Source organism: Zasmidium cellare (genome assembly GCF_010093935.1).
Source record: "Zasmidium cellare ATCC 36951 unplaced genomic scaffold M409scaffold_28, whole genome shotgun sequence".
Classification (NCBI taxonomy): domain Eukaryota; kingdom Fungi; phylum Ascomycota; class Dothideomycetes; order Mycosphaerellales; family Mycosphaerellaceae; genus Zasmidium; species Zasmidium cellare.
In genome coordinates this window covers 460,186-474,513 of record NW_022986972.1, presented here as the reverse complement: position 1 = coordinate 474,513, position 14,328 = coordinate 460,186, and the positions used below count along the sequence as shown (strand labels likewise).

General features: G+C 54.9%; 7 protein-coding genes across 7 annotated transcripts; 5 read left to right on the top strand and 2 right to left on the bottom strand.

Moving 5' to 3' along the window:
• Positions 1–106: 106 nt before the first annotated feature.
• Positions 107–2,527, top strand: M409DRAFT_68249 (uncharacterized protein; the record flags this gene model as incomplete). Its single annotated transcript, XM_033817745.1, has 3 exons — positions 107–129; positions 191–256; positions 310–2,527. 3 exons carry the CDS (start codon positions 107–109, stop codon positions 2,525–2,527), a joined length of 2,307 nt encoding a protein of 768 aa, XP_033664923.1.
• Positions 2,528–2,860: 333 nt separating this feature from the next.
• M409DRAFT_68248 (uncharacterized protein) lies at positions 2,861–4,381 on the top strand (the record flags this gene model as incomplete). Its single annotated transcript, XM_033817744.1, has 2 exons — positions 2,861–3,980; positions 4,041–4,381. The coding sequence occupies 2 exons, from the start codon at positions 2,861–2,863 to the stop codon at positions 4,379–4,381; spliced, it is 1,461 nt and encodes a 486-aa protein (XP_033664922.1).
• Positions 4,382–5,251: 870 nt separating this feature from the next.
• On the top strand, positions 5,252–6,865 carry M409DRAFT_68247 (uncharacterized protein; the record flags this gene model as incomplete). The annotated part of the gene is made up of 4 exons (XM_033817743.1): positions 5,252–5,958; positions 6,021–6,084; positions 6,138–6,367; positions 6,433–6,865. The coding sequence occupies 4 exons, from the start codon at positions 5,252–5,254 to the stop codon at positions 6,863–6,865; spliced, it is 1,434 nt and encodes a 477-aa protein (XP_033664921.1).
• Positions 6,866–7,183: 318 nt separating this feature from the next.
• M409DRAFT_25802 (uncharacterized protein) lies at positions 7,184–8,119 on the top strand (the record flags this gene model as incomplete). The annotated part of the gene is made up of 4 exons (XM_033807837.1): positions 7,184–7,306; positions 7,362–7,474; positions 7,522–7,703; positions 7,761–8,119. The coding sequence occupies 4 exons, from the start codon at positions 7,184–7,186 to the stop codon at positions 8,117–8,119; spliced, it is 777 nt and encodes a 258-aa protein (XP_033664920.1).
• Positions 8,120–9,050: 931 nt separating this feature from the next.
• Positions 9,051–11,217, bottom strand: M409DRAFT_57126 (uncharacterized protein; the record flags this gene model as incomplete). Its single annotated transcript, XM_033813527.1, has 3 exons — positions 9,051–10,870; positions 10,929–11,133; positions 11,191–11,217. 3 exons carry the CDS (start codon positions 11,215–11,217, stop codon positions 9,051–9,053), a joined length of 2,052 nt encoding a protein of 683 aa, XP_033664919.1.
• A 1,212-nt stretch (positions 11,218–12,429) lies between these two features.
• M409DRAFT_25800 (uncharacterized protein) lies at positions 12,430–12,989 on the bottom strand (the record flags this gene model as incomplete). Its single annotated transcript, XM_033807836.1, has 3 exons — positions 12,430–12,522; positions 12,579–12,779; positions 12,843–12,989. The coding sequence occupies 3 exons, from the start codon at positions 12,987–12,989 to the stop codon at positions 12,430–12,432; spliced, it is 441 nt and encodes a 146-aa protein (XP_033664918.1).
• Positions 12,990–13,613: 624 nt separating this feature from the next.
• M409DRAFT_25799 (uncharacterized protein) lies at positions 13,614–13,973 on the top strand (the record flags this gene model as incomplete). The annotated part of the gene is made up of 1 exon (XM_033807835.1): positions 13,614–13,973. The coding sequence occupies one exon, from the start codon at positions 13,614–13,616 to the stop codon at positions 13,971–13,973; it is 360 nt and encodes a 119-aa protein (XP_033664917.1).
• Between the last annotated feature and the right edge of the window lie 355 nt (positions 13,974–14,328).

Sequence of the window (14,328 nt, the reverse complement as noted above, 5' to 3'; positions counted from 1 at the left end):
ACTGTGGTTCTTTCTCTTGGGCGATAACTTCTACCTTTCGACGGACGCGCATCGCATAACACCCACGCAACCGGCGCAGGCGCGGACGAGGGGGAATTCTTGCAATATGGCGATCGATGCGAATATTCCGTGAGTGGTGGCTGAGAGGGAGAGTGGAGGGTGGTGTTGGGGCTGACTGTTTGCGGTATAGATATCCGGATACGGATGAGCTGGCGCAGACGGAGAAGGGGTTCTATCAGATGAGGATACCTGTGTCGTAGGTGGACGAGTGCATGCGGATGAGGTGAGGGCTGACTGGGTATGGCATAGACATTGGCAATTACGACACTACATCTCCACGCCGGAGCAAGACCACCTCTACTACGCCAGCGCACACGACATCTTCTGCCTCAACACCGTTACAAAGAAGAGAAAGCACATCGCCACACTGCCCTTTGAAGCGCGGTGCACGGCTTCAGGGTATGGATACGTCTGTGTGGGTGGAGAAGAGGAGGGCCATTTCGCCACAATCAAGCTCGACGGGAGCGGACAACGGACACTGGATGTCGACTCTGCTCTGCCCATTGATGGCTGGCGACCACAGCATGCGAGCCTCACTCTCGGGCGACGAGCACCCACGGTCAAGGTGGAAAGGATTGGCGAGGAAATAGTAAACTCGATTTCGATCCACCGCATCCAGGATGAAGAGGCGCATTTGGACGACATCGTGGCCGTCTTGACGAATAATGACAAGACGGTGCGAGTGTACAGTCTGCCGCTGGGACAAGAGACGAGGGTGAAGGATCTGCCTTTTGCGATCAACCATGCGACCATCTCGCCGGACGGGACGGTGATGGTTGCAGTGGGAGACTACAACCAGGCATACTTCTTTACCAGGGATATTGTGGACACACCGCCGCAGATTCCAAAGCCGCATAATCGACTCACGAGCGCGAGTGTGGATTGGCGGTTGACGAATGTGGTGACGCTCCATGTGAGCAGTCCGGATGCGACAGTGGGCTATTTCACCAGTGCGTGGTCACCGAGTGGGACGCTGGTTGCAGTTGGTTCAGAAGGTGGATACATTACAGTCATTGATGCAGAGATACTGGCGGATCCGGAGTACGAGGACGACGAGGCGATTGTTGCAGTCGTGCCTGGCTCTCGAGCGGACTTTCCTTCTCCACACCCAGGCGCGATACGAAGTATGGTGTTTTCGCCAGAGCCGTGGGACTTGCTTGTGTGGGCGGAAGACCAGGGGCGAATATGCATTGGGGACTTGAGGACAGGGTTGAAGAGCAAGCAGACGATCAACTTGGAGCCGAAAGAGGAGACTTTGACGAAGCTGGCATTCGAGGATATACCGTCTGAAGAGCCAACACATTTGGACGATCTTGAGGCAGAGCTGCTTAGGAGGTACAGGAATGTGCCAGAGAATACATCGGCGGTCAACTTCGCTACTGAGTACATCGAGGCCAGGAGGAGGCAGAGACAGCAGAGGCAAGACCTGGCACACGGGAGGTCACAGACAGGCACACCGGCGTCGAGACAAACGCCTGATGGTGACGATCCGCAAGGGCTAACGTCTCGAGAGCAGCAGATTCTTGAGGCACTGAGGACGTCGCGGCAGAGGGAAGAGGCACGAGCTGGTGGACAGATACCGCGATCGGTGAACTACACGACACCGGATATGTTCAATCATAGGTCGTCAGCTTCTCCCTCGAATGCGGACTCTGGTAGACCTATCAGTGAGATTTTGAGCTCAGTGCAGGAGTCGTTGCCCGAGCTTTCGAGGATACACGCTGCGAGCCCTCGGCCGTCTTCTTCGCATGCGACTGAATCGAACGACTTGCCGCCGCTGCACGCCCTACAAGACGGCATTTGGGGATCATCTGCGAGATCTGGACTACCGCGGATAGGAGAGACTTCTCGACTACCACGACGGAGACAGTCTGTTGTGTTGAACCCACCAGTCTCTAACAGTGGTTCGTCTGCTTCAGCCGGCAACGGAAATGGAGCCAACAGAGGCCAGTTTTCAACACCCGGTGCCACCTCAGCAGAAGTCGACGATGAGAACCCATGGAGGAGCGTGGAAGAGCAGATGTCGGTAGGGCGTGGCCCTCTCTTCGAAAGCGCTGCTCGAGCACAAGCAGGTTCACCACTACCTGCGTCTGATCGTGTCAGTCCCGACAGCCTCCAACAAGAACTCGATGCCCAGCGTCGCATAGCGCTGGCCCAATCTCGAGCCCGTGACCGATGGCGAACGAATCGCCTTGCCAGCAACGGAGCATCGTCATCAGCCGTCGAACGCGAAGCCCTCACACTCGCACAAGCACGACGAATAGCCAACTTCCCTGAAGGATACGAGGCACTACGTATGAGATCCGGGGTGAGGGGTTACAGTGGACGTGAGATTGGCGTTAGAACTGCTGGTCTGGCCATGAGTCCCGATGGAGCGATGCTATGGGCAGCGTGTGAGGCAGGCATTTTTGAAATCAATATGAGGAGAAAGGGGAGGATGTTTTATGCTGCGCTGGAGCCGCGATGAAAGGCATGAGAATTGTTTTCTTGACTGCATGAGGGCGTTGCATATGGACGAGGCATGATGTTATGTCTTGTGATGACGGGGAATGGGATTGTTAGCACGTGTGGCCACGAAAAGCATATGGAATACCTCCCTGCGGTGGCTGTACATATCCATCCATAGCAGTGCTTTGTTCAAGTATTGTCGGCCTCAGGCACGAGTCGGTGAAAGCCAAGTGTCCAAGCTCCGCGGCTCAACTCCCGTCGACTTCAAGTCAGGGATTCCCGCAATCGCAGCAACCTCCCTCAATAATCTCACACACCCCCCTTCCAACACCACACCACACCACCGCCCACCATGGCTTCGTCCGCCCTCGCGTCCAAGACGGAATCTCACAAGATTTTCGAGAAGCTCAAACGGAAAGAAAGCAACAAGATCTGCTTCGACTGCGGCGCCAAAAACCCAACCTGGTCCTCGGTCCCCTTTGGCATCTACCTCTGCCTCGACTGCTCCGCCAACCACCGCAACCTCGGCGTGCACATCTCCTTCGTGCGCAGCACCAACCTCGACCAGTGGCAATGGGATCAGCTGCGACGCATGAAAGTCGGCGGCAACGAGAGCGCGACCGTCTTCTTCAAGAAGAACGGCGGGACGGCGGCGCTGCAGTCGAAGGATCCCAAAGTCAAGTATACGAGCGCCGCGGCGGGGAAGTATAAGGATGAGCTGGCGCGGCGAGTCGAGCAGGATGTCAAGCGGTATCCTGATGGCGTGGTGATTGAGGATGCGCAGGAGGATGCGGCGGGTTCGGGCGCCAATACGCCTGCGGGCGAGCCTGCGGATGACTTCTTTTCGAGCTGGGATAAGCCCGCGGTGAAGAGGCCGAGCAACCCGCCCAGTCGGACAGGCACGCCGAGCAGCTTGAACCGCACCGCTTCGCCGTTTTTGAATGCGAATGGGAATGGCACCGCGAGGTCCAAGTCACCGCTGCAGCAGTCTGATACGGCGGAGGCTGCGGCGCCGAAGGCTGTGGCTGCGTCTGCTGTGCGCAAGACTGCACTTACGAGCAAGCCCAAAGCGAACATTCTGGGTGCGAAGAAGACGAAGCTCGGAGCGAAGAAAGTCGACGCTTCAGCGCTGGATTTCGACGAGGCGGAGAAGAAGGCCCGCGAAGAGGCGGAGAGGAAAGAGCGGTTGGGATACGATCCTGACGAAGAGACGCCTTCGGAGACACAGATCAATGCTGCGCAGCCGGCTTCTGCTACGGCTACGCTTCACCAGCCTACGCCTGTTAGCCCTGCTCGGGCGGGCAGCTTTGCGGCGGGAGCGAAGCCTAGAGAGAGGAGTGATAGTGAGATGGAGAGATTGGGTATGGGTGTGAGGAAGTTGGGATTTGGACAGGTTGGTGGGCCCAAGGCGGCTGCTGCTGCGCCTAAGGCTATGGGCTTTGGGTCTGTGGGTCGGGCTGCTCCTGTTGAAGGTGAGATCCTCAATTTACGTGTTCAGTTGTGTTCAACTCGTGACTAATGATGATCTCTAGACGACTCCGAACGCTTCGCCCGCGAGAAATTCGGCCAGCAAAAAGGCATCTCCTCCGACGAGTTCTTCGGCCGCGGCACCTTCGACTCCAACGCACAATCCGAAGCCAAGACCCGTCTGCAAGGCTTCGAAGGCGCGACGTCCATCTCCTCCAACGCATACTTCGGTCGTCCTGAAGATGAGATTCCCGAAGGAGACTATGGAGATTTGGAAACAGCAGCCAAGGACTTTGTCAGGAAGTTTGGAATCACGGCTGGTGATGATATTGAGAACTTGACGAGTATGCTGGGCGAGGGCGCGAGTAAGTTGCAGGGTGCTATTAGGAATTATTTGAATGGTTGAGGGGATGGTGACGAGAGGTGGCGTTGTGAAGTACGAAGAGGTGAGTTGGAGTGTTGCGTTGAACAGGCAGGTACTGTTTTGGTACGTTTGTGCGGCTGTGTAATCTTGATGAATGCGTGCTGATGACATGAACAGGTAGACGGAGCGAAGTAATAGACCGCAAGCTTCAGCGAAATGCATACACGAAAGAGATTGATTCACACTTCGTCCAACTTATTCTGATTCCCCATTCCAGCCCTCAAAACGGACTCTCCACGGACACGGCCACGCCAGATCAACCCTCTCCGACGACCGACTTTATGCCCAGACATACGGACCCTCGTCTTTCCATAAGTTTATCGACATTTCCCCCTTTGCGTTTCTAACTTCAGCCGCAGCAGATCTATGCGACGAGTGCAATGTATGAGGCTGGAAATCTCCGTTCTGTGAATCCTGTTTCAGGTAAGTTCTGCGAAACAACGAATCAGATTTTACGCGGATTTGCTGGAAGGATGGGATACGTGTTTCTTCCACGTTTTTGTTCGCACTTGTCGCACTCATCGTAGTCGCTGCTCGACGTTGTGCAACGATGCTGTTCTTGGGGAATGTTGACGTCTAGCTGGAGATGTTTGCATCCGGGCGCGGGCATTGTCCTTGGAGATGTGTCGTTTGGGGCGATGTGCTGCGTTTAGGGAGGAGGGTGTTCCGTGTGGTGAATGCGATGGAAGGGAGGCTGAGAGGTTTTTTTCGGAGGGTCGGAGCGGAGGGTGGTGGTGTGGCGTGGTATAAGTAAGTCTTGATCGCTTTGTTCTCGGGGATTTAGTTGAAGCAAGACAGAGGTGTTTCTGAAACACACTTCGTCCAGCGTTCAACACCCTTCCTCGCCCAACCATGACAGGAACAACACCAACACCAACACCCTCCACCCTCCCCACCCGCTCCCCACCAACCAACACAACCATCCTCATCTCCGGCGCGGGCATCGGCGGGCTCTTCACGGCCCTCGAATGCTGGCGCCTTGGCTTCACGGTCCGCATCCTCGAACGCGCCGCCTTCTCCTCCGCGCAAGGCGACAGCGTAACCATCGGGCCCTCCGCCCTCTCCAGCCTGCGCAACTGGCCCTGGCTGCACGGGCGCAACCTCGAAATCACCGAAACGCCGCTGCTGTACTACTGCAACCACCGCGGCGAGCGGCTCAGCGGCCCGATCGATATGGACGCCGTGGTCGCCAGCGGGAGGGTGTATATGCATGCGAGGCCGCGGTTGCATGAGATGTTACTGACTCAATTGAGGGCTTGTGGGGTGGAGGTGGAGTATGGAAGGAAGGTCGTTGGGTACTATGAGGATGAGGGGAGGGGGAAGGGCGGTGTGGTGGTGCAGGGTGGGGAGAGGGTGGAGGGGGATGTGGTTGTTGCGGCGGATGGGGTGCATACGCGGAGTTGGGAATTGGTGCAGGGGGAGGAGGTTGGGGCGAGGAGTAGTGGGCATGGGATTTTGAGGGCGGCGTTTGGGGTGGATGTTGCGATGGCGGATGAGGCTGTTAGGGAGAGGTGGCCGTTGGAGGAGGGCGGGAGGGCCGTGGTGGAGTTGTGGGTTGGGTGAGTTCTACCTCTGAGGTTTCGAGAGAAGATGGGGATGAGATGAGGCTGATGGTTTGCAGGCCGGATGTTTACTGCACGTTTCTCAGGAGTAAGGATCGCTTTACGTGGACTCTTACGCATCCGGTATGTGTCCTCTCGACGAGGCTGTGGATTTAGCTGACTGATTTCTTCTTTAGGATCATGGTACAGCAGAAGAGTCCTGGTCTCATAAGGTCGATGTCGAGGAAGCTCTAAAGTTCACAGCAAAGATCCCTGATTTCCCAGACTACGCCAACCGGCTGATCAAGCTGACACCTCCAGACAAATTAATCGACTGGAAACTGATGTGGCGAGACCCCAATTCGCAGTGGACTTCCCCCGGTGGACGAGTGATCCAGCTCGGCGATGCAGCGCATTCATTCCTGCCGTAAGTCACGAAATGCACCCCCATCCGAAAAGAATAAACCCCCTGACAAGAATCGTTTATATTAGATCCTCCGGCAACGGCGGCACCCAAGCAATCGAAGACGCCATCTCCCTCGCAACCTGCCTCTCCCTAGCCCACACCACGCACCAACCCCTCCCCCTCGCCCTGCGCATCCACAACCTCCTCCGCTTCGAGCGCGTCTCCTGCCTGCAAGCCTTCGGGGTCCTAAACCGCGACGCGCGCAACACGAAGAACAACGACCCCAAGGACAAGAAGCACGAAGTCCGGCTGGGCAAGTGGATCGTCGAGCATGATCCGGAGGTTTACGCGAGGGAGCGGTGGGATGAGGCGGTTAGGTGTGTTGGGGAGGGGAGGGAGAAGGAGTGGAGGAATGGGAATGTGCCGAAGGGGATGGTGTATGTTCCTTGGACGATTGATGGGTTGATGGAGGCGAGGGGGAGGGGGGAGAGGACGGTGCTGGATGGGGATTGGAGTTAGGTGGTGAGTGAGTGGATGGTTGCAGAGAGAGGTTTTGTGAGGTCTCGGAATGGTTCATGGAGTTCTGCTCTTGACTGTCTTCAGGCGATAGATCTCCGCTCTAGTGGCCAGAGGCCTAGACTCATATGCGAAAGGATCAATTAGGTTTCATACCACTAGAATACCAACCCCAAATTCGCTAGCGTCTTTGGGCGTCTCGTCCTCACCTGTCAATCGATGCCTGTTGCCACCACATCCACATGAACATACTCTTCCTCGCATCTCACAGACGAGAGGTTTTAAACACCAAAAGCGCTGGAAGACCCGAGCACAGGCAGAATGCTTCCACTCCTCCTGTTTGCCCTCCTCCCAGTCACATTTGCCCAATCCCTCCCAACAACAAGCCTCTTCGTCCCCGTCGAATACGTCTCTAATACTTTCTCCGCTTCGATCGCTGGCTCAGTAAGTCCCCTCGCTGATACTAAAACAAATCCTTTGATCCTAATACCGTCCCCAGGATGCCGCGGCAACAACCTACGTCTTTCCCCCAGGCTGCGAGGACCGAAGCTGCGGGCCCGTGACGGTAATCCAAGGACCGGGCACCGCGATATTCAATGAGACGGATCAGCCGTACGTTTCCTTCTCTTAACGAAAGCTCTCTGGCTGAAGTCCTCCAGGATAACGACAATCTACAACTGTACCCTCTACCCCTCCTCAGGAGACCCAACCTCCGCCTCCTGCACCCTCTCCTCCACATCCCCAGGCTATGCGTTCCCAAGCCCCGTCATGATGCACTACCCAGCGGATTCAGGCTACGCATTTCCGCTGTACGAGGCTGTGATCACGGCTGGCGGGAGTGGTGAGTTGCTTCCCGAACCTCCCTCTCGCATAACGAATATTGATTGCGTAGATACAGAAACTTCCGATGTCTGGGGCTATCAGACAACGAATAGTCATCGGGCGAGTCTGTCCAATCCTTTGAGTGAAGGGTCTGTGATTGAGACGGGGACGGCGACGAGTGCGTCTTCTTCTGGTGTTTCTACTGGACTTGAGGCTTCGAGTGCAACGATGCCTTCGTCGGAAGTGGTAGTAGTCACGACGACAGCGCCGGCAGTGACGATGACAGCTCAGGAAACAGTTTCTTCCTCAGCAACAGTAGCGAGTGCATCGACCAGCAGCACCAGCACGTCTGAAGCAGGGCAGTCAGCAATACCGCTTAGGAGTCTGCTCTTGGTGTCTTTCTACGCCTTGCTCGCCCGATGGTTTGTTGTATGAAATTTGGCCCCCAACTGAGTTGCCCATTGGCTTTCTAATGCACTTCCCTGCTGGTTTGAAGACATGTGACTGGTCCATGCGAAAGACATCAAGGCCAAGCCGATAGAACTTTGTTCGAGGTATTCACGCCGCCGTCGCTTGCGGTGCTGACGACGAGATCTGTGTTCGAGAGCACATATTCGTAGATCTCGTTGCGAAGCTCTGCTGGCATTTCGAGTAGATTACAGGATTTCTGCGGGTTGTCAGCGAAGAGATCATGCATGGCAGACGTGTTGCCATATACGTGCTGAACTTGCCTACCATGCTGATGTGGCGCGTATGCGTTGACGAGTGCCACGGTAGCGACACTTTGATTCTCGTTGGAAGTTTGCGTTGTAGGTGTAGGTGTACAAAAGGAGGCGGAATTTGGTGAGTGGTGGCAACCCGCGCCTTCTCGAGTTTCTGTGCCCGGCGACGGGAGGCAGTAGCGGCCAGCAAGGAAGGCCGTCACATGAGAGTTGGAACACATGCAAATGCCTTCGTCAGAGAGGAGAACTTCTGTGCTTCATTACACATCCAAGAACAAATGCTCTAAAACTACACACCCACCATACAAACGCTCAATCAAAACCTACACCCTTTCAGCCCACACTTCCATGTCGTATGCACCCCAGTAGTGAACAGGTGATGCGCCTCATGTACTCCGCCCACATTCCCTGCCAGACTGAGCACTCATCTTTCTGTATGTAATAACGACATTGATAAGACCTTCATCTTTCTCATCCGAGCGGAGAGGAAGATCCAGAAGGGCGGAGTAGGTAGGTATTTTTACAGAACCACCGCAAAGAGTGGTACGAGAAAGCGCTTTTGGAGTCAAGTCGCTGCAATGCAGTCGCTGGGTATAAACAACATTCGAAAAGGGCACAAAACAACAGGTCAAGGATTAAGAAGTTCAAGGCTTCTTCTCGCCCTCGCTGCCTGGTTGCTGTTGTTGCTCACCAGTGGACTGGTCCTGCTGTTGCTGTTGGCCCTCCTGGGATTCCTGGCGGGCACGGTGCATCTTGTCGAAGAGGGTGAGGGAAGCGGTCTGAAGCTCGTCGGTCTTCTCCTTGATCTCCTCGGCGGTGGCAGAGCCCTCGCCAGTCTGGTTCGTGGCGATGAACTCGCGCATGGTGGTGATCTTCTCGCGGATTTGCTCGGCCTCGGTCTTGTCGAGCTTGTCCTCGAACTCCTTAAGAGCCTTCTCGGTGTCGTTGACGACGCTGTCGGCGCGGTTGGCAGCCTCGATGGCGTTCTTGCGGTCCTTGTCGGCGGAGGCGTACTTCTCGGCGTCGTTGACCATGTTCTGGATCTCGTCGTCGCTCAGACCAGAGCCGGATGCGATGGTGATGGACTGGTCCTTGTTGGTGGACTTGTCCTTGGCGTGAACGTGAACGATGGAGTCGGCGTCAATGTCGAAGGTGACCTCAATTTGTGGCACACCACGGTGAGCCGGGGGAATACCGACGAGCTGGAAGTTGCCAAGAAGCTTGTTGTCGCGAACGAGCTCACGCTCACCCTGGTAGACCTTGATCTCGACGGCAGACTGGAAATCAGCAGCAGTAGAGAACGTCTGCGACTTCTTGGTGGGGATGGTGGTGTTGCGGTTGATCAGACGGGTGAAGACGCCACCGAGGGTCTCGATACCAAGGGACAAAGGAGTGACGTCGAGAAGGAGCAGGTCAGTGACCTCACCAGCGAGGACACCACCCTGAATGGCGGCACCGATGGCAACAGCCTCATCTGGGTTGACAGACTTGGCTGGATCGCGGCCGAAGATGCTCTTGACGGACTCGATGACCTTTGGCATACGGGTCATACCACCGACAAGAATCACGTCCTGGATGTCCTTGGCCTGGAGGTTGGCGTCCTTGAGGGCCTTGCGTACGGGGTCAACAGTACGGTTGATGAGCGGGTCGACAAGGCCTTCGAGCTGGGCACGGGTCATCTTGGTGTTGATGTGCTTTGGTCCAGAGGAATCGGCAGTGATGAAGGGCAGGTTGATGTCGGTCTGGAGCGAAGATGAAAGCTCGATCTTGGCCTTCTCCGCGGCCTCACGGATACGCTGGATGGCCATGCGGTCGCCAGAGAGATCAATGCCTTGCTCCTTCTTGAACTGCTGGACGAGGTGACGGACGAGGGAGATGTCGAAGTCCTCACCACCGAGGTGGGTGTCACCGTTGGTAGCCTTGACTTCGAAAACGCCGTTGGAGATCTCGAGGATGGAGATATCGAAGGTACCACCACCCAAATCGTAGACAGCAATAACCTTGTCGTCCTTCTCAAGACCGTACGCCAGAGCAGCAGCAGTTGGCTCGTTAATCACACGGTGCACAGTCAGACCGGAAATCTGTCCAGCGTCCTTGGTAGCCTGTCTCTGCTGGTCGTTGAAGTATGCGGGAACGGTGACAACAGCGTTCTTAATGTTCTTTCCGAGGAAGCCCTCAGCAGTCTCCTTCATCTTTCCGAGCACGAAACCACCAATCTGCGAAGGAGAGTATTTCTGGCCCTGGGCCTCCAACCACGCATCACCGTTGGTGTGCTGGACGATCTTGTATGGGACCTGCTGGATATCGCGCTGAACCTCTGCATCCGAGAACTTGCGGCCGATGAGACGCTTGGTGGCGAAGAGGGTGTTCTCTGGGTTGACGACGGCCTGACGCTTTGCAGAGATACCGACTAACCGCTCGCCCTCCTTGGTGAAGCCAACGACTGATGGAGTTGTCCGCGCACCTATGTCGATTGTCAGCCATCTGATATCATATCCATCTCATCACCGAGTCTTGCATACCTTCCGAGTTCTCTATTATACGCGGCGCCTTGCCCTCCATAACAGCGACCGCAGAGTTTGTGGTACCCAAATCGATACCGATGATGGGACCCTTCACCTTGCCGCTCTCAGCATTGGTGTCCTCGGCATATCCTCTTCGGAACTGCGACGATATGGGCGCTCGGTATGCTGATGATCTGAAGGTGGAGGTGGCTCGCGGAACGGCCTGGCTCGATGTCAGTTCAGATGCTCGCGTGATGGGGATTGAGGAGCTTCGACGTACGTTCCGCATGAGTCTGGAGGAGAGCATGGTGGCGGTATTAACACACTATGATACACGCAATGGGAAGGGAGAAGATGAAGCGATGGAGAGGGCGTGGGTGGAGAGATGGATGTTGCAGCGCAAGATGGAAGACGGAATCGCAAACGAGGAGTCGATGAAGTTTTGCGGCCGTGGGCCCGTGCACGATCAAGCTCCCCTTCGATGACCTTCTCTCCCGGAAACGCCAACCCAACGCCACTTCACGATCTTTACATCATGACTCTGCTTGTTTAGTTTGATTAAATCAAATGAATGTTCTATTGGACTCCTTTCACTCAATTCATACTTCATTCTATGCTCTTCACGTGAAGCTCTCATCCATCCGATGATGCAACCATAGTTCTATCGGAATCCCTAGCCGAAATTCGCTATTCCCGGATGTCTTCTGGAAGGAAAACAGCGACCTCTCCGTTGATGCAGACTCTACAACGACTTCTAGCAGCTGCTGGAGAGCTTGGTCAGGCTGCGTCGTGGGATCAGTCGAAAGCTTCTGGATCTTATTGCCTTGCCTTGCCCACACAATGCGCTGTAGTTGCGTTAAGTTCAGATGGCTCTGTGAACAGCACTCCAGATGTCATGCTAGGATCATCGGCGTCAGACTCACGTCTTGGAGCTTCAGATACACGCATGTTACGATTGGGGAACGTTGTGATGATCATGGCCGCGACAACAACGTGCTCATGGCGTCTACGATAATAATGGCAGCTGTACGTCTTGCTGTGCCAGGTTGATTACAATCTTGTAGGGGTCCACGTCGTCTCCTCGGCGACAGCCTAGATCATGGGTTGCAGTGGCATGCCGAGCTGACCATCATGGACTTCGAAGTTCACTCTAGTCGCCTGGCAGAGGACATTCGTTGCAAGTAAAGGGGCACACCAGAGATACACGTAAATGCACTAGAGTCTCAAGAGCCTCTGGAAGGGCATAGTGATCCTTGGTCAGGCCAATGGTCGGCTGGATCTCTGCAGCACTTCAGCAAGAATTCGCACACAGGACTTCACATATGTGACAAGGGGAAAGCGATTTGGCAATCAAGCCTCGTCAACCGTGAGGAAGACTCAGCGACACCTTTGGAGGGATGAACTCCATTCGCTCAGATAACTAGAGCTAGCTAAGGCATAACCGCAGCGACAATCGTAGTCAAGCTGCTGATGAACGCCTGAAACTCCCGTAGCCGTCGTGAGAATATGGAGTGGTCGCTTAGACGCGTGGGTTGCGGTCGCCGAAGCGGCGAGGGCGCTCGGCAACCTGCTGCTGTTGAACAGCCACGACGTTGACTGGGATGCTGTCGAACTGTGTGTAGTTGTCAGCCATTGTATCCTCGAATGTATTCTCTTTCCAGCACTTACGCCCAACGACTTCAATAGATCCTTGGTCTCCTGGTCCACATCGAGCTGGCCGCTCTCGCTGTTCTGTGTGAAGTCCAAAGCCGACACCTCTGGCACGTATTGATCCTTCCTCTCACGCTCCTCTTCCTGCAGCTTGAAGGAGATACCACGGACGGGGCCACGCTGAATGCGCTTCATCAAGTGGGTGGTGTAGCCGGCAATCTAGACGCAACATCGTAAGTCCATGCTCATGGTATTGCTTGGATATCTTCAGCGGATGCATACCTTGTTGCGCAGGCGCTTGCTGGCAATCACAGCGATCTCATCGCAGATGCGCTTGTTGGTCTCGAAGTCGAGGGTGAGCTTGGGGTAGTATCGCTCAATGATGACCTTGGCGGACTTCTTGACGGTCTTGGTACGAACGCGACCCATGTTGGCGGTGTTGGTTGTCGAGGAGGTGGTCGGCGGCGGGACTGTTCTTGTCGCTGGGGTCGAGAATTCGGAGTCTTTGAAACCAAACTGAAAGTTGTGTGTTCCTCGCTTAGCGGCATTTCGTCGGCAGCGGAAGTGCTTGGCGTTGACACCTGAGGCTGCAACACCGTCCACTTCTCAACTTCGACGATGTTCAACCCATCTTGAACACAACGACATCCCATTCCTTCTCATCAGGTTGAACACATCGGCTGAACTTTCATAACATTATGCGCTGCAGGAAGCTATCTTGCTCGAAAGTCGTCTCCACTTCCAACATGCATTGCTCTCCCCTGCCATTTGTACGCGCCCCGAACGGCACAGCAGCGCTTGCAAAGATAGAAGCATGCTCACACTCGTCAATGCCCATGCAATGCGAACAGACGGCTTCCCCATGAGCGCCAAAGCAGTGTTAAGCGTTTCAAGACTGTGGAAGGCGGCACCCATAAAGCAGTCTGAATGGTAAGCCACAAGGTCGTGTCACACTCCTCAACCACTCTTTCCTTTGAGACATTCTGTTGCGCGACACTTCCGGTCTTCCTATTTCTCTGTTCAAACCATTGGCGGGACCAATAATACATCACAATGCAATTCACGCACGTTCTCTCCATCCTCTTCTGGATCACAGTCACTCCCGCATTGGCCAGCGTCATGCTCGATCGAGAGCACAACGGACTCCAGCAGATCCCGATTGGAGGGGAAGAAGTCGAGACTCTGACGTTCCACTTCACAACGACCAGAACGCGGTTCGAGTTTGAGTTCTACACCAAGACCATGACTCGCGAACAGATGGCGGCCACTGCACAACCGACGCCGACTGGTTCCAGCCAAGAGCAAGAGGCACAGACACAATTTAGCGGCAGAAGGACAGACAAATGCGATGAGACGGCTTGTGCTATCTGTACATGGTACTACGAATGTGAACGGGGGACTCCGGAGTGGTGAGTGTATATCTCGACTTCGATACCTCGATGTACTAACTGAAGAACGAAGTTTCCAATGTGACACGAAGTCTTACTGCGAGTGCTGAATCCACGTCAAATCGGTTTTGGACTTGAATATCAGCAAAGACATGTCGATTGCACCGGTCTTGGCAGCGGCCGCAGATGGGCCTATGTATTCGGACGATCCTCCTCCTTCCTGTAGCTGATGCATGTTGTTCGCTTTAGTGCGGCCGATCATGCCAGGAAAATATGTTTATAGAGCTTCAGAAAGACGAATACAGCTAGTCAGTACGAACGACATCCAAGTTCGGAGTTTCAGCGGACATTGAACGGAGTTTACGAACTTTGGTGAAATT